Source organism: Notolabrus celidotus, chromosome 11 (genome assembly GCF_009762535.1).
Source record: "Notolabrus celidotus isolate fNotCel1 chromosome 11, fNotCel1.pri, whole genome shotgun sequence".
NCBI classification, from domain to species: Eukaryota; Metazoa; Chordata; class Actinopteri; order Labriformes; family Labridae; genus Notolabrus; species Notolabrus celidotus.
Window position 1 is genome coordinate 34,129,336 of NC_048282.1, and position 19,564 is coordinate 34,148,899.

A 19,564-nucleotide genomic window follows, 5' to 3' on the forward strand; every position below is an offset into this window, starting at 1 on the left:
CTCTTGGTGTGCACTTCACTAAAGTTAGCATTCACTTTAATGCTTCCAAGCAAACACAATCATCTGAGTTATAGAGAATACTATAAAGGAGGTGTTAGATAATATTACAGTTAGCTATTGCAGGGTTAGCATTGTAGCTTGCTATGGAAAAGAAATTAGGAATCTCCCCAAAAATGAGACTACAGATAAGTCAAGGTTTCTTAATATTAGAAGCATAGTTTGTCGTGTTGCAAGTTAGAGAGCTCTGTTTCAATAGGGGTGAAAGATTAACCCTTAGTCATCATTATCGTTAGCAAAGGATTCTGGACTTTCCTGTTAAGTTAGCAAGAAAGTTATGCCTCCATTATTCAACCACTTTCTAGCTAACACAAACGTTTGTTTGTTGCATTTAATACTGAAGGAAAGGTTTAAATTCCTAGATTTTATTACAACCAAGTGGCAACCTCCGGCCGCGAGAATTGAAGCCACTGCGGAAGTGTTAAAAACTGCAGTTCCAAGAGTGTCCACTTGATGCTGTTTCCAGAAGTACCGGTTACCGCATACACACCCATTCAAAGAAGACGACCTTTACAGCAGAAATAAACATGTTTACAGCCTGCACTGTAAACCCAAACACTCCTTCTAACTCATAGCCATTAAAGGTACAGCACTCAAAACCAGCTATTTAGTTGCACCAAGAATTAATCATTGAGTTATCCGAACAATTGAGTTGTTGGATGAATTGTATCGAGTTAATATCCATGTCCAAATAACAACTTTTGAGTGTGCAAAGGGACGCTGCATATGACATCATCAACGTCACCACGTAAGTCATCACACACTTGAAAAACCACAATGGCTGTGCTTCGCAAAGCAGCAAAACTAAACCGGAGACACAAGACTAGACTAAGAAAACACAACAAGAGACATGGATCACTAAACACTCAAGGGAGACAAAGGGTAACTAATACAGAATAAACAAGTGCAGCCTGCTTGGTTCGTAACTGATTACTCTTATGTAATCAGTTAGGACAAACATTTTGAGTAATTTCAACTTTACAATGTTTACAGTGTGGTACAAAAAATTAGTGTAGTCTGGATTGCTTGTTTCTCTATCGGCACACGCTGTACGGGGTTGAATTTTTTCATAACTCAGCAGTTTAGAAGATATTAAGATTATAAATTTTCCATTGCGAGAGGCACAGCTGACTTGATTGACAGGCAGGAACACTGTAGCTGTTGGCGAGGAGGCTCAAAGCCCGCCTCTACTTTGTCAACCTGTCACTACTGAAACATTTTTAATACTGCCTGTAATTACTGCTATTTAATTTAAATTCCATTTGTAACATTGTATATATCTAAATTGTATTCTAGCTTTATTTATCTATTTTTATTTTACTTATTTTTCTATTTTATTTTATTATTTTATTTATTTTGTATTATTATTATTATTATTTTTTTTTTTTATCATTATTTTGTACTTATTTTATTTATTTTTTTATCTTATTTTTGTACTTATTGAAACTTCTTTCTTGATTGTACTTATGTCTGGGTTGCTGTAACAACTGAATTTCCCCCCCGGGGGATCAATAAAGTAATATCTTATCTTATCTTATCTTACGTCACACTAGCTCGACAGAAGTTAGGTTGAGTTCAACATTTCCAATATGGCTCCCACTGAAGATTGGCTTCAAAACAGAGCTTCAGAAACATCTGGGTGATGTCACAAAGACTACGTCCATTTATTACACAGCCTATGATTACAACTGACTGCTTCTGGATTAGCACATTAGCTTGCTAACTTGGGCATCATTTGTTTGTTTTTAACTATTTAAACAGTCAAAAAGCAGGATGTTCTTTGGTAACATGTGAGGACATGGGCAGTTTTCAGTAGGTACTGCCTACTACATACAGCGTTTGAAGGTAGTATGTAGTATGGCTGTTCTGTTGGGTCTGTGTTGCAGGATGCTGAGGCAGGCGTCACTGGATTTCCAGTTTCGGAAAGCGGAAGTAAACAACGGCCAAGCTGATAGAGAAACTGCTTCTTCAGCATCACTTATGATTTAGAAAGTTAGGAAGTGGTTTATATGTAGTTTAATCATTTTCACAGCACATAAAAATGTATTTCCCCCTGTCAAAAAAAGAAGAAAAAGCAGAACGAGCCCTGTGCATTGTGGGAAACAGTACACAAGGCAGACTGGTCCGATGCATGCTGTGAAATTTTCCTGAAACAGTAGACATCCGGGGAGTTGAGGCATACTGCAGATTTTGCTCTCGTTCATATACTGCTTACTACATACTGCATTTTGGCCAAATCAGTACGTACTGCTAGTATAGTAGGAGGTTTTGAAAACAGCCAGTCTTTACTTCCCTGCAAGCAAACCTTGAGTGCAGCATTAAACATTCAACAGCTTGGTGTTACATCAGTGGAAAATGGCCCCTGCATGACTATGTGCAGTGCAGGCAGTTGCAGTTCCTCAAAGGAGACAGCAGTGGAGGAAACACACCCAGCCTTCAGTGCAGCTGAGCAGCAGAGGCACTCAGAGACAGGGAGACATGCAATCACGTGATCGCCCCACTGAATGACATCATTGCAGAGAATCTAGGACAAAGAGGGAGGAGAGCTGAGAGAGCTGGCATGCTGGGCGGGCGTTCACCATCATGGCAGGCTGATGGGAGCATCTTGTGCAGCAGAAGCATGCAGCCATTTTGCATCATTCATAATGCACCAGGAACAAAAAGTCACATTTTAAAACAAAAATCCCTCAAATAGACTCAGGGGTCTAACAATTATGCCACCATTTTTATTGACTTGCAGCCTGCCACACCTAAATAATGGATGGATGCAGTCTTTTCTTATTACTCTGCATGCATAATAAATTAGCTTTGTTGCAGGAGCCATTCATCCACTTTATAATGGACCCAATTTTAAGCACACAATAAAGTCTGTGAACAAAATAAGATAAGATACACCTTTATTCATCCCACAACGGGGAAATTCATGGAGTTACAGCAGTAAACAAGAAGGTGTACAGTACAAGAATTTCAACGAGTATATATATAGAAAAAAAATGTTCATCAGAGACGACAGCTTGGCCATAATTCTCCTGTCAGCCACCACCTCAACAGGGTCCAGGACTGAGCTGGTCTTCTTCACCAGTTAGTTCAGTCTTGCTCTCCTGTATCCTGTCCACCCACAGCAGGTGAAATCCTTCCAATGTGGTGTTGGGGTCCGGTGTTAGCTCTGTTGTAATTATATAATAATTATATATATATGTAATAAATCAATTGTACCCCAATGAGGTTCAGAGCTTAAAAAAAAACACAATACAATGAAATTCTTTAACATTATAATAAAAGCTAATGCAACAATGTGTATTTGGTCATTTAAAAAAACGAAATCATTTAATAGCAGGTGTACATTTAGAATTCTGTATGATACATTTGTGCATAAATTAGAAATAATCTGTAACCTGCCAGGGAAGGTGAGTTCTCCAACCTTCATATTAAAGTTATAGCTTCCTTATTCTTCATTATGACTCACTAGAGTTTGTTCTTCCTAAAGATGTCTGCAGCTTGATCCTGGATTTGTTATAACATGTATAATAAAGATCATAATTAGCCTTTTGTCATCATTTATTTAAAGCCCTATAATTGAGTAATATTATTAATTATAAGATGCATTTAAAGAAGAGGTGTTGCAACATTTCTTTGTTAAATTGAGAATGTATAATTAGGTCTGAACACAAATGCCAGCTTGTGGTAGTAGAGCCTTTTTTTTTTCTCCTCAGTGCACAGAAGCGAATCCCTGCCCTGCGTGTATAAATCAGAGAGCGCCTCCCTCTCATTCAGCAGTTGTTGCATCGACCCCGTTGGGTACAACACGCGACGCAAACCCCCCGCTTTTAAAAAAGCCTTTTTCTTCCTCTTCTTCTCCTCTCCCTCTTCGAACCTCAAACGAAAACATGGTAAGTCGAATTATTTCTCCTCTTCTGAAAGGCTCAGATGATGAAGTGAGGTAAAAAGGAATGAAGGTTAAGAATGAGCCGGTGTGTCTGATACACGACACCATCCAGGTTGTTTTTTATCAATGGATGATGAATTAAATAATTAATACATTTTACAACTGTCATTTAATTATGGAATATATAGTGGTTATATTTCGGATGAAAGTGAACCTTTTGATTCACATTGTTCTGCAGCATTGGCACGATGTGAGTGTCATTGTGTAGTGATGAGAACAATGCACACAGTGGCTTTATTCAGGGTATGATAGCAGCCATTCAGGAGGATGGATCTGCCTTTATCTAAACGCAGGCAGTGTTATATCATCTTTATTTTTATTTTTAGACATTGTAAGGAGTCAATACCTAATTATTCGGACACCTTGCATATGCCCTACCCCATATGTGAAGGTGGGGAGGGGCAGCTTGGGTGAGGATGGATGGAGACTGCAGCTTTCATTTTTAATTCATTAGATTCAGGAGCAAATATATTTTTAATAACATGCAGGGCTTAAAAAGAAGGGATGTGAACTGATGCAACATGAAGCTCCTGTTTGAGAAATGACACGGCATGTAAAGGGTTAATTTGAATCAGCCTCCTAACCCTTGATTGATTCATGGTTGCTTTTAATTCACTTTGAATCATGTGCATATTTCTGACTCATACAGTTACATATTTGACTGCTGAAGCATGAATCGTTTGTGCATCCTCCTGCTGGCACGAGAGCAAGTGGAAATTTCCAGATTGCCCGCGCAACTGAATTTGCATTCGTGCTTAAGCTTGCAAAAAAAAAAGAAAGTGAGAGTGTAGGATGAAAAGACAAGGGTACACACACACAAAAAGAGAGAGAGGTGGAAGGAGACGAGCAGCAGCACCCGGCCTCAGTGGGGGCTGCTGTCAGGCATTTCTGTCCCCCTGCGGATTGTGGTGCAGGGAGGGAGGTGCCTCCTGCTGCACTGCTTCTTTATGTCAGATGGGGGGGAGCAACTGAATGCTCCCCCCCATCTGAGATGCATTGATGTTGCAACCACTGAGGTAGAATTCATGCAAAGGCCAGCAGGATTGGAGTGAAAGTCAAAGTGCTAAATGAACACAGGTGAATAATGAGCTCTCTGTTTCTTCTTCTTCCAGCGTGAGTGCATCTCTATCCACGTTGGTCAGGCCGGCGTCCAGATCGGCAATGCCTGCTGGGAGCTTTACTGCCTTGAACACGGCATCCAGCCGGACGGACAGATGCCCAGTGATAAGACTCTTGGAGGAGGAGATGATTCCTTCAACACCTTCTTCAGTGAGACTGGAGCTGGAAAGCACGTCCCCAGAGCAGTCTTTGTGGACCTGGAGCCCACTGTCATCGGTACGTGTCACTGCTGTTTGATTAAAGCAAATGAAGGTTAAATCTCTGAAACTGTAATTAATACTAACAAATGTCTGTATCTGATTTTTAGATGAAGTGCGCACAGGAACCTACCGCCAGCTGTTCCACCCTGAGCAGCTGATCACTGGTAAGGAGGATGCTGCCAACAACTACGCCCGTGGACATTACACCATCGGCAAAGAGATCATCGACCTGGTGCTGGACAGGATCCGCAAACTGGTGGGTAACTTGATAACAAAAGGGATCCCTTTCAGTTTGAATAGATAAACAAATCACTTACCTCATGTGCTCACCATCACTTCCTCTCTCTGTCCTCAGGCTGACCAGTGCACCGGCCTTCAGGGCTTCCTGGTCTTCCACAGCTTCGGAGGTGGCACCGGTTCTGGTTTCACCTCCCTGCTGATGGAGCGTCTGTCTGTCGACTACGGCAAGAAGTCCAAGCTGGAGTTCTCCATCTACCCCGCTCCCCAGGTGTCCACCGCTGTGGTGGAGCCCTACAACTCCATCCTGACCACCCACACCACCCTGGAGCACTCTGACTGTGCTTTCATGGTTGACAATGAGGCCATTTATGATATCTGCCGTAGAAACCTTGATATCGATCGCCCCTCTTACACTAACCTGAACAGGTTGATCAGTCAGATCGTGTCCTCCATCACTGCCTCCCTTCGTTTTGATGGTGCCCTGAATGTTGATCTGACAGAGTTCCAGACCAACTTGGTGCCCTATCCCCGTATCCACTTCCCTCTGGCCACCTATGCCCCTGTCATCTCTGCTGAGAAGGCTTACCATGAGCAGCTCTCAGTCGCTGAGATCACCAACGCTTGCTTTGAGCCTGCAAACCAGATGGTGAAATGTGACCCTCGCCACGGCAAGTACATGGCCTGTTGCCTGTTGTTCCGTGGTGATGTGGTGCCCAAAGATGTAAATGCTGCCATCGCCACCATCAAGACCAAGCGCACCATCCAGTTTGTGGACTGGTGCCCCACTGGTTTCAAGGTTGGCATCAACTACCAGCCTCCCACTGTGGTTCCTGGTGGTGACCTGGCCAAGGTCCAGAGGGCTGTGTGCATGCTGAGCAACACCACTGCCATTGCAGAGGCCTGGGCTCGCCTGGACCACAAGTTTGACCTGATGTACGCTAAGCGTGCCTTTGTTCACTGGTATGTGGGTGAGGGTATGGAGGAGGGAGAGTTCTCTGAGGCCAGAGAGGACATGGCTGCTCTGGAGAAGGATTATGAGGAGGTGGGAGTTGACTCCATTGAGGGCGAGGGAGAGGAGGAAGGAGAGGAGTATTAATTTAACAGGAAATGATTGATTGCGATGTGTTCTTGAACGCATTCAGAAACAGAAATGTTTGTCAATTACCAGATTTGGCTGTTCAGACTTAAAAATAACTGAAAATGTCAACTTTGGTTGTTTGAAATAAAATTCCTGTCACTTGTGAGCTGATGTGTCTGTGTTCTTTTAATTAATGCATACATAATGAATCTTTTGCTATCCCAAGGGTGTTCTCAGGTTTGGCTTCAATACCAAAAAAATAAGTCCTGAAAAAAATACATTAAACATGAGGAACCATTAGTTAAAAACACCAACACCATTCAACATATTTGACTATTAAATGGTCCATAACTTGTGGTTAAATGTAAAATTATGGGATTACTATGAAGAATTGGTTCTCAACTCTAAATCTGCTTATTATTGTCTTATATATTATTAATAAATGTATGAATATGAAGCCCATGGGTGTCACACAGCATTAGAAGAGGAAGAATCTTTCATTAAACATGAACAAATCAAACACCAGGGACTTCAGTCACAATAAAAACAAGACAACACAAATGTACTAAGCAAAGTTTATTGGAAAAACATTCAGATTCAGTGTTTTCCAAGTAAAAGCAACATGTTTCTACCAGATTTTCGTCAGCAGTTGGTACAAAAGATCAGAGCATGTCTACGGTGTGATTCCTGCAATATTTGTGATTGAATTGAATTGATTGAAATATTACACACTCATGAAGTTTGTTGTAGAAAAAAGTAAAAAAAAAAAAAAAAAAGGTATAAAAAGTTGCCAGCTGCTTGTTCACTGACACATTGCAAATGTTTGGTTTTGCATTGGATTGTGTGTGACGCTGGTGATGGTTCACACCGGCCTCTCCTGCAGCAGGGGGCAGTTGTCGACGGCTCCTCGTCTGTTCAGGAGGTTCCAGAACATCGAGGCTCCGGAGCAGCTGTGAGCCCGGCCGGGCTGCGGGACTGGGGAGGCAATCATGTCTTCCTTCAGAGGATTGTAGGACTTGAAGCGCCTGTTGAGCGAAGAATAAGATCTGATCAATATAAAATCAGATGTTTTTCTACCTTCCATGAAATCCCATGAAAAACAAACTGGTCTTTCATGGCCAACCAATTGGTTCAACACTCATTATTCAATTCATTCTTAATTCCAAAGGCGCCATCATGCAGCTCAAGACAACATTTTTCAACCAATGAGAGCAAAGAAGCATGCAACACAGCGGTAGCTTCTAGGGCTACATTTCCAATTTATATTACTTCATGCTCAACATAATATACAAGCATTTGGCACCAGATTATTTTATAACAGACACCTCCTATTTGCATGTAATGCTAACAAGCATCAAGGCCTTTTTATGCTAACACAACAACAAAGGCTGCACACCCAAGGCAGCCATATTGGTTGTTTACAAAGATCAAGTCTTTGTTGGTTTGTGTCTTTTTATTTGGTTTGTGAACACTAACACAAATAAGGAACGTCACCAATTGTATCCCTTACTGTAGATGATTCTTACCTGTAAGAAAATGCCACTACTCCTACTGCCAGAACCAGGAACATGACGCCCAAAACCATGGCGATGGTGCCAGAAGAAGACAGATCCGAAGCTGAAACAGGAAACGCACCATGAGTGGAAAGCAGAAATGTACTGTGAAGTCGAGCCAGCTGAATTTAAGGATTGCTGTATTGTGATTAAGTTGCATACCCATGTCCACGTTGACTTTGGCACTGGTGGCGGCCAAACTGACATCATTAGCCATGGACACGTTGATGCAGTAGACACCAGAGTCGTTGAAGAAGTGGCGCAGAACCAGCTGGCAGTCTCCGGAGGGCTCCACCATGTTGCACACAGTGTGAATGGGCTTCAAGCACTGAGCATCCAGGATCACGCTGCAGACTTCTTTAGGGAGGCTGGAAAGAATAAACTCCAGTGAGTCAAAATGAAAAATAAGGAAGCTCTAACTTTAGATTATTGTCTCACGGTTGGAGAACTCACCTTCCCTGGCAGGTTACAGTGATGTCCAGAACATTCTTGTCCAGATGAGGCGCCACCATCAAGGCGTTGCTCATTTGAACAATCTCTACTTTCTCAATGCCCTCTGTGAAGAAAAACAAGAGTTAAAGATTTAAATGAATGAGAATTATGAATTAAGATTCAATAAATGTTGAATAAATCAGTGAAAAGTAACTCACCACAAACTTCAATGCCAGTGCAGAAGGAGCCATAACGATAAATCACACAGTCATCGTCTGAGGGTTTGTCAGCAACTTCCCTCTTAGCTACAAGAACCACTTGGGCTTGGCCGGTCAGGATCACGGGACGCTTTTCACCTAAAGTGAGGGTAAACAGAAGAAGAACATTTATTTATACAGATTAAGATCATTTTGACATTTCTATTAAAGATGCAGGGTTCTTAGAAAAGCACTTTATAAACTAAATGTATTATTATTATTATTATTATTATTATTATTATTATTATTATTATTATTATTATTATTATTATTATCAATATTCACACTGTGGTGATAAATACTTATATTATTTTATATATATTATAAAATATTCATACATTTTACTGAAGAAAGGCAATAATATAATATAATATAATATAATATAAAATAATATGATATAATATAATTTAATATATTTCAAAATACTATAACAAACATTAATTTAATACTGTATGAAGTAATATAATATAATAAGATATATTAAGATATTATGAAACATATTATAAAATACTATAACATAATATGATTTAATTTAATATGAAGTAATATTATTTAATATAATATAAAATACTAAGACATAATATAATTTAATGTAACATCAAGTAATTTAATATAATAAAAACAAATATATATATATAATATGAAGTAATATATATTACAAGATAATATAATTAAATGCAATATAATATAAGATACTATGACATAATATACTATAATATGAAATAATATAATGTATTGTAAATAAATATACTATAATTTAATATAATATAACATAATTTAAAATAATGTAATAATAATATGATTTAATACATTATAATATAATATGTCGTTAAGCCTTTTATATAAATAGAAAGTTATATAAATGAAAATGAAAGTTATAATTTGTTCTAATATGTCAGCAGTGGGAGTGATCTGTTTCCCCCGTCCATAAATAAATCAAAATAACTATGAAAATGTGGAGACCTGCTCTCAGTCAACATGCAAATCTGAATTCAAATGAAGAAGGACAGCAGAGTGATTCTATTTGGAGTCAGCCTATCTGCCTGTTCCAAACAATAGCATCCCTTCACTGAAGTTTTACATAACATTTACATGTCAGGAAATCAGCTGATGCTTTTATCTGGATCCTCAGCTCGTCGATCAGCTGCTTTATTTCCCACTTTAGGACACTCTGCTTTTGTTCCACACAAAACAATAATCCTCTGGTGACACTAGAATGAATCAAATGTTTAAAGCGTACCTGTTACAAGTCCAGGCTGTGCACCACTGTCAGCCGGCAGGTCTTGGCTGACTGGAGAGGGAGTCTTGGCCACTGGAGGTGCCTCCTGAGCGGGCTGAGCGTTGGAGGCAGTGGAGGCCTCGTCCTCAGTGTTGTCCTCCTCTGTGTCTGAAGGGACCATGTTGACATTCAGACTGGCTGACTTGGTAGTGACCATTAAGGGGACAGCAGTCATCAGTGCAGGAGCTTTCACTGCACACAGAGAGGATTGTTGAGTTATGGCTGAGCTGAGATAACATACACTGTGCAGTATTATTTGTAGATGTTAGAAAGAGGAGTGTAAAATAATTTATTTATAAGGAGGTTTTGTACCCAAACATCAGGGTCTGTGTCTTACTTGTAGTTCCCTGATCAGCAGGTGGAGCAGGGGCCTTGGTGGGGCTCTCGATGGGGTCACAGGCCCTGTCTGGGATCATGGCCTGGATCACCACCTGGGGTTTGAAGTGTCCGGTGCTGACGTAGGTGTGGGTGACGGTCAGCTCTCTGGATATGAGGGCTCCGCTCTCGTCCCCAAAGTCCCAGTTGAAGGTGATGTCTGCGTTGCTCAGGTACCCGCTGGGGTCGTGGAGGCTGATGGTGAAGGCGATGGCTCTGTTCTGGACGAAGCGCATGTCCCCGGCTACGATGTCGTTCACTTGGTCCAGGGAGACAGCGAAGGGGATTTGATCTGGAAGAAAAACACCAGATATCATGTTTTATTGAACAATATTCAGTATGTTTAAAATATTGAAGAACAGAGACAGGGGTTGTGATATTTGTTTTTGTCTTTGTCACATCTCTTTAGTCTTCTTTATGCTCTCAGTTCAATACTTTAAAGAGATAAAACTAAAAATGTACTGTTCTGTATGTGTCATGACTTGTTCTTCTGTGCTTTAAGTTTAAAAATGTTGGAAAGGCAGTTTTAAAGGCCACTAAGAGTTTTAACAACACTCACAGACAGAACTGACCCAGTCTACGGACAAGCTAAGTCTGTATCGCTTTATGAAGCTTTTATTTTCAGCTAGGCGGCAGTGTGAATTTGCGTATTAGCTAACTATTTAAGATCGCAGAGCAAAATTTAACATTTATATTCAACATTAATATTTAACATTTAGATTTAACAATCAACATTTATATTTAACATTTAACATTTTTATTTATATCTAAAATTTACGTTTTATTGAACATTTAGATTTAACATTTAGATTATTATTTAACATTTCTATTTAACATTTAACATTTAGATGTCTATTAAAAGTTTATATTTAATATTTATATTTAGCATTTAACATTTGAATTTAACATTAATATTTAACATTTAACATTTAGATTCAACATTTAACATTTCAATTTATATCTAACATTTATATTCTTATTTAACATTTAGGTTTAACATTTACCATTTGGATTTTTACTCAACATTTCTATTTAACATTTCTATTTAACATTTAACATTTTTATTTATATCTCAAATTTACGTTTGATTTAACATTTAGATTTAACATTAAGATTATTATTTAACATTTCTATTTAACATTTAGATGTCTATGTAAAGTTTATATTTAATATTTATATTTAACATTTAACATTAATATTTAACATTTAACATTTAGATTTAACATTTAACATTTCAATTTATATCTAACATTTATATTTTTATTTAACATTTAGGTTTAACATTTACCATTTGGATTTTTATTCAACATTGCTATTTAACATTTATATTTAACATTTAACATTTTTATTTATATCTAAAATTTACGTTTTATTTAACATTTAGATTTAACATTAAGATTATTATTTAACATTTCTATTTAACATTTAGATGTCTATGTAAAGTTTATATTTAATATTTATATTTAACATTTAACATTTGAATTTAACATTAATATTTAACATTTAACATTTAGATTCAACATTTAACATTTCAATTTATATCTAACATTTATATTTTTATTCAACATTTAGGTTTAACATTTACCATTTGGATTTTTATTCAACATTTCTATTTAACATTTAACATTTTTATTTATATCTAAAATGTACGTTTTATTTAACATTTAGATTTAACATTAAGATTATTATTTAACATTTCTATTTAAAATTTAGATGTCTATGTAAAGTTTATATTTAATATTTATATTTAACATTTAACATTAATATTTAACATTTAACATTTAGATTTAACATTTAACATTTCAATTTATATCTAACATTTATATTTTTTATTTAACATTTAGGTTTAACATTTACCATTTGGATTTTTATTCAACATTTCTATTTTACATTTATATTTCTATTTAAAATTTATATTTCTATTTAACATTTATATTGAACATTTAACATTTATATTAAACATGTATATATCATTTAACATTTAGGTTTAACATCCAACATTAAGATTTAACATTCATATTTTTATTTAAAATTTACATTTAACATTTACATTTAACATTTACATTTAACAGTGATTGTTACTTAAATAAAGTTATTAAACAAACAAAATGTGAAGAAGATCTCGTTTGTTGCTCTAAATGTGATTAAAAAAAGTGACTTTTTAAAATTCACTACATTTTTATGACATTTTGGAGCTAAATGGAGAATTGTTGCTGTTATTTTCATTGTGCACAACTTTACAAACCATCCAATAGTATTAGTTATTAATGATGGACACATTTCTACAGTTCAACACAGTCAGCTCATTCTGTAATTGTTGTGCTTTAGTATAGGTACATTTTTCCATACAGTTCATGACATACCGGTGATGGAGAACTGGGTGGAGGCGTATCCCAGAGGAATGAACTTCTCCTTGCTCCTGAAGTGGTAGATAACGATGTCCACGATGTAGGAACCCAGCGGGATGTCATCTGTGCTGATGGTCAGAGAGGAGGAGGGGCCGTCTGCCACCTGCCAGTACTGACCTGCAAATTATACCAGGCTGGTGAGCACATATGAGATACACTTCTCTGCTTCTTAAATACAAATACCTTTACATTCATTTATACTTATAACAACCCACAAGCCTCTCAGGCGTTGATTTCCTCTTTCTTTATTTCAACTGAAGCCTCGTGCCTCCTGACATTAAAGCTCTACTAAGAAAATGAAAGCCTTGCATGTGGGGGAGTGTTATAATCTGATCATATGATAAGGCTCATATTTAATCCACATGGGATCATATTTCACACCCTGGCACAAACCCCAAGAAATCTGCAACTTTCACAGAAGATTTCATTAAGACGTATTTGACACCGGGGTTATATTTCACACCCTGGCACAAGCCGTAAGAAAAATCTTGACTTTCATAGAAGAGGTAATTAAGAGGTATTTGGTATGCGTCTGCAGCTCCACTCACCCCAGGTTTTCCACACGAACACGTAGGCCGGCTTCTTGTCCTTCTTAATTGGGCTTCCATCGGGGAAAACAGCGTCCCAGTCTATGTCCGGGGCTGGGTACACCGGCTCAGACTCGTGGTACTTTGTTCCTGAAGCACAAGGTAGAGAAGTGTGACTGTGAGAGGCTGTGACAAAGAACCTCAGACTAAACCAGGAGCCTATAGCTGTAGACTCAGGGGTTTTAAGCTATACTTGGACTGTATATAAGAAGGGGAAAGTAAAGCCGATGCAAATGTTTCTTAGGGCTGAATTCTTTCTAATGTTCAGTGCTGGTTGTATAGAAGTCTATGAGAAAATGACCCTTCTTCTAACCTGATTTGTAACCAAGTTTAAATGTTCAAATGTGAGGGTTTGGTTGTTTCTCATGCTCTAGTATGACATCTCTGTAATATCAAATGGTGTTCATTCTGCCAATTGTGGTCCAATTCATGTTTTCAGCAAGGTCTTAGTTTTACGCCACATCCATATAAGCCAAAATGATCACCCAAGTTAAAATCACTCGGGTTTGTCCACTTGTTTTACAGTCTGTGCACTGAGCTACATGCTAAAGGTAGTATGCTAACAATGACAGTACAAAAAAACATACAAATTTGAAGCGTTTAGCGTGTTAAAGTTAGCTAAAAACCCTTAAACTTAGACTGTAAATGAGGCTAATGTAACTGTCTTGGTTTCGTTGGTGATATTCTAACCTTGTGAGGCTGCTGGGTTGAAAAGTCAGGAGATAAACTCAGATATTGGGGTTTATTCTGTTGAGAAAATGAATGACTGTACCAAACTTTGTGGCGATTTGTTCTATTGAGTGACTATATTGGCCTCTAGGTGGCGCTACAGGGAAAGTCAAGGAATCACCAAAGCTCTTCAGTTTCTTCCTCTGGGGAAAACAAATGGCCGCACCAAATTTTATTCCAATCTATCAAGTGATTGTTGAAATATTTCAGTTTCAATCTCAGTCGTGACTCCATCATGGTTAGAAATATCATGTTAAATGTGTGTGTGTTTGTGTGTTTGTGTGTGTGTGTGTGTGTGTTTGTGTGTTTGTGTGTTTGTGCACACAGTGTGTTACCGTTGACTGTGCAGTCCTCGGCCCAAACAACCTCTCCGTTTGGCTGCACCTGCTGGTTCTTGGGGAACTCCAGCTCTATGGTGAAGGTCACTTTGGCTCCGGTCAGAGTTGGTGAATCGTTCCCTACGTTGAAAGTCACTCTCCCGCCTGCGTGACGAAGACAACAAACACAAGATGCAAACATTTGTGGCTCCTGGAAACATATCACACAACACTCTAAGTGTAGTGTCATTCTCTGTCAGCCCAAAGATACCTCAGTAAACTTTAAGAAGTGTAAGCTAATGAAACATGAGAATATTACTTTATTATAGTATCATCAATATTTCATCAGACGTACCTTTCCAGGCCTCCTTGTATCTTGAGTCTCCATCTTTCCAGACTGGGTACATCTTATTGTTCCATGATGGGTAGCGAGTGAAACGGTTTTTGGGCTCTGGAAAGAATTAAAAGATAAATCATATTTAAAAACACAATGCTAGGTCAGCAAACGAGCCTCCTGTTTTCGATTTGTCAACTGTTCCTTAATAAATAAATGCCAAACTTGTCCTCAAAAGAAATGTGTCATTTATGGACACTTGGGGGGAAATTGGGACAGCGTTCAAGTGCTGAAGTAGAAACTAATTTCTATGAGTTAATCCTAAATCTAGGGACTTTTAGAAGTGATAGAACAAAGATGAGTCTAAAGCAAGCAAACAATTCAACATGTGTGGGAGTTTAAGATGTCCTCACTTTGAATTAATCCTTAAACTCAAGCTACAAAACAAGTTGAGCTGTAGCTGTCCTGAAAAGCTAATCTGTATTATTATAATTCATATCTGACACACGTGTAAGATGTGATAACTTGGTGAATGAAGGCATGATGGCTGTCTAACATGAGTCTGGTTCTGCCTGAGGTTTCTGCCTGTTAAAAGGAAGTTTTTCCTCGCCACTGTAACTAGCTAAATACTGCGATGTGCAATGCTCATGGTGGATTAAGGTGGGGTCAGACTGAGTCTTACCCTGTCTTGAAGTTGGGTCTCTGTTCATAGTTTGACATAGAGTGGTCTAGACCTCCTATGTTTGTTAAAGCGTCTTGAGATAACGTTTGTTGTGATTTGGCGCTATACAAATAAAGATTGATTGATTGATTGATTGATTGATTGATTGATTGAATGTAACTGAAGTTGTCTAAAAAAAGCTGCAAAAGTTTTCATGTATAACTCTGACATCCCTTCAATCCCTCTCATGTGACACTCAGCTGAGCGTTTGCATGAGTGTCACAGATTAACTGTCACAGGGCTGAATTAGGATTAAACAACATGGCAGTTTATCAGCTCAATCTGACTCTTGATACCACCTTAATGTTTCCTTCTTTGCTCCCTTCATGGTTTGACTTTGTAATGCTGCTTTCCTGCTCTGGCTGCTGAAAACTTAGAGGAGAAGTATGAAATGACGGAGTGATAATCCCTGCACTGTGAAACATTGTGCATGTCTTCTTTTGCATTTCTCTGCCTGCATCTTCCTCTGATTGCTGGATGTTAAGTTTACAGTTGTCTGAAAACAGTGCTCATGCAAAAGTCTCCTCCATTAGCTGATTAAACCCTCACTTTTCCACCTTCCTACATTAACCGATGACTCTTTCAGTGGATTAAAAACATGCCATGAGAGTTACGTCATTAAACAAAAATGTCAAATGATTCTTTTAACCTGGAGTGAAAGGATTGAGATGTAATCATGTTTTGCTTCATATGGGTCACATTCTGAGTCCTCACATTCATGCATGGTTGACTAAAGAGGTCATGGGAAAAAAACTTCAAACTGGATCTGACTCGTCTGGACTCAGGTCTTACAAAACAGAACATGTGATGGATGAACTCAAAGGGAAAATACTTTTATCAGTCGTGTTAGTACGATGAGTAAAAGTAGTCTCATTAAATCAAATTGTTGATTGATCAGAGTTTAAATAATCCGACTTATGAAGGTTTATCAAGTCTACATGCAGTCAGTTGTTCTTTACGTGGAATAAGACCACCGTGATTTACATTTAGTCACATGATCTGGATTAATGTGGCTGCACATGATGCATTTTTTTTAATCCACTATAATGAGAACATGGGCACATACCATCAGCTTGGTGACAGACACTGTACTGCTCCTTTCATTTTAAACAAACCTTTCATTTCTGTTAGATTCTGAAATTTGAACCCTTCTTTTGTCTCTCACAAACTTTTGTTTCTGCAACTAAATATGACAGATCCCTTAGTCTGGAACACCTGCATGCTAATCAGCCTGATTCTGATGCTTCTTCTTGTTATTTTGACACCTGTTAATAAATCTAACTTTCTAATATCATGTGATTTAAATGAACTGTTAGTATGCATTCATGTTTGGAAAGAAGTGGTTGAAAGAAGCCTACGTGTTGCACTCACAGTACTCACACGAGGAACTTTCTGTAAGTATTTATTTTTAATTCTACTATTTTTATCAACAGTTAACACATGTTTTGACAGATATATTAAATAATTCAATTACTAAATACATAACAGAGCAAAACAAAATATTATCTGATAAATATGCTGCATTGTAAGAATAAAATGTTGCCTCTATTATGATTAAATACTGCGATAAAATTCAATTTTGACTTGTAATAATCCAGTGATTTAAGATATGATACAAAACTCTAACAGGTGCAATCATCCTACATTAATAGTCACTTTCATGCTTTAACTTAAAACTATTAAAGTAGTTTAATGCATGGCTTTTTGGATCAAGACTCTTACTTTAGGGGTGCCGTTGCCCTAGTGGTCTAAGGGCGCCCCACATACAGAGGCTATAGCCCTCGTTGCAGAGGTTGCAGGTTCAATTCCAGCCTCAATCATTTGCTGCATGTCTTCCACTCTCTCCTCCCCACATTTCCTGTCTCTCTCCAACTGTCCTGTCCATTAAAGGCAGAAATGCCCAAAAAATATAACTTTAAAAAAGACTCTTACTTTAATGGAGGATTTCTGTGTCATAATATTTGTAATTTTACAAAGTTTACTCAGATTTTTGTATATATTCTGCAACACTGTTAGAAATAAGTTTTCTAGTTTTGGAGGATTTGTTTTTAAAAGTTTGTAAGACTCTCATTTCACATCTAAATGCTGCCTTGTATCTGTAACCAACCACCCACCTTCACCCTGAGAGACTCTGTCAGCACTGATTAAAGTAACACACATGTGTAATCATGTCTGAAATAATGCCTCCTCTCTACTTACTTGCTGCCGTCTGTGAAGCTGCAGCCAGCAACACCAACAGCACAAAAGACGTCCGCATTGTCAGTGCACCTCTTCTTTAAGAAAAAATCCCTTTAGTGAGCACAGGGGAACAGAAAACCGGCTTTATAAACTCCCTGACGTCTGACCTCACAGTGGGCCTGAGACACAAAACGCCCCCCCTCCTACAGACCCTGCAGACCGACCCTCCTTCAGTGAGATTTAGAGGCTCCTGGAATAATTAAAATTTGTGTTTTTACAGTAGAAGCACGCACGACGGATTACAGTCACACATACAAAGACAAATCACCTCATAATCACACAAGATATGCAAAAGTCCTCAAAACTGGACTTGAACTTTAACAGAAAGGGATCACGAGAAGAGCTCGAGTGTGCATAATCAAACAAAAGAAATAACTTATCCTGAGAGTATGGACTGTATTAGGCTACTCTCAGTTACACGCATGTTCATAAAGTTAGCTTTAGACTGTTAGAAGCACATTCACTCAAATATTGCTCTTACATATTGACATTATTTCACTCCATTCAAGTCCTATATGTCCTATCTTAGAGGTGCAATGTATACACCTCACAGCTCTGGTTATTTTAAGTTCATTTAAACACTAATTAAATGATAAACTCTTAAAATCTGACGCTATAAGGTGCTTAACTCTCCTGTTATGTTTGTTTCTCTGGAACAGCAATAATGTCCCTGGGTCAATTTGACCCGGGGCATATTCAATTATCCAAAAGTGTCAGAACCCAAAAAAATCCCAATACACATTTTTTTAATCTAATTTTTAACTCCATTATTAACCATTTAAATCAAGATTTAGTCCATTGGTGTTCTTTAATTCTCACAGATCATGGTTCAGTGAGGATAACTCACTCATTTTTCATTAAAATGAATGTTAAAACTTGTTTTAGTGTACATTGGAAAGCCCTAAATATAAATACAATAGTTTTACATGACATAGATTTTTGTTTATATTATTTTACATTTATATATTTTTTATTCTTATGAAGTGATGTTGATAAATTAACACGACACCTCTTCTGTCACATGCTGCCCAGATTTTTCTGCTGCATTCAGCTGGTTTGGAAGGCATATATTGCCTAAAATAGACTTTTAAAAGGGTCAATTTGACCCACAACATAACAGGAGGGTTAAAGTGATTATGTAACAGTCTCAATTTTCAAATTCAAGCCTCAATATGACCCAGAAAACCAAATAAGATCATCAGCTGAAAGAAGACTATATGTATACTTATTATAATGCCTGTCACCTCCGGCACGGGGTCAGATTATGACAAACCGATTTACAGTACGGACCACAAGAGAGCCTTTGTTTACATTGCTTCCGGCATTATATCACAGTGAACTTTACATTAAATATACATATGTGAAAGAAGCAGAGGGAGATGTCTCATTAGAGGGGATTAAACACATCTCTGCAGGAACAGGGAGCTTTATCTGAAGGCATAGGTTGCTTAGGACCTCGTCCACAAAGACCCCTCATGAACTAGTGTTGATTTTTTGTGTTTGATAAATCAGTGTTGAAAGAAAGACCAATCCAGTATAATTTCTATTTTTGGCATCATTTTTGTCACCACTATTTCACATTTCATGGACTTTTTAGCTCCCATGAATTTGCTGCATCAGTAGAGGAAGCATTACAGCCCGAGAGAGACGATGAACTATCTTTAGCATGAAGTGTTTCCACAGAGGATTTAAGT

General features: G+C 37.9%; 2 protein-coding genes across 2 annotated transcripts; one reads left to right on the forward strand and one right to left on the reverse strand.

Annotated features, from left to right (window-relative positions):
* The first annotated feature begins 3,775 nt into the window (after positions 1-3,775).
* Positions 3,776-6,806, forward strand: LOC117821019 (tubulin alpha-1B chain-like). Its single transcript, XM_034695009.1, has 4 exons — positions 3,776-3,947; positions 5,116-5,338; positions 5,430-5,578; positions 5,678-6,806. The coding sequence occupies exons 1-4, from the start codon at positions 3,945-3,947 to the stop codon at positions 6,656-6,658; spliced, it is 1,356 nt and encodes a 451-aa protein (XP_034550900.1). The 5' UTR covers positions 3,776-3,944; the 3' UTR covers positions 6,659-6,806.
* A 395-nt stretch (positions 6,807-7,201) lies between these two features.
* On the reverse strand, positions 7,202-19,195 carry pmelb (premelanosome protein b). Its single transcript, XM_034694893.1, has 13 exons — positions 19,182-19,195; positions 15,594-15,613; positions 14,933-15,028; positions 14,596-14,742; positions 13,493-13,621; positions 12,900-13,061; positions 10,499-10,828; positions 10,123-10,353; positions 8,844-8,981; positions 8,647-8,749; positions 8,356-8,561; positions 8,167-8,257; positions 7,202-7,665 (listed from the first exon to the last, which is right to left on the reverse strand). The coding sequence occupies exons 1-13, from the start codon at positions 19,193-19,195 to the stop codon at positions 7,503-7,505; spliced, it is 1,830 nt and encodes a 609-aa protein (XP_034550784.1). The 3' UTR covers positions 7,202-7,502.
* Positions 19,196-19,564: the final 369 nt, after the last annotated feature.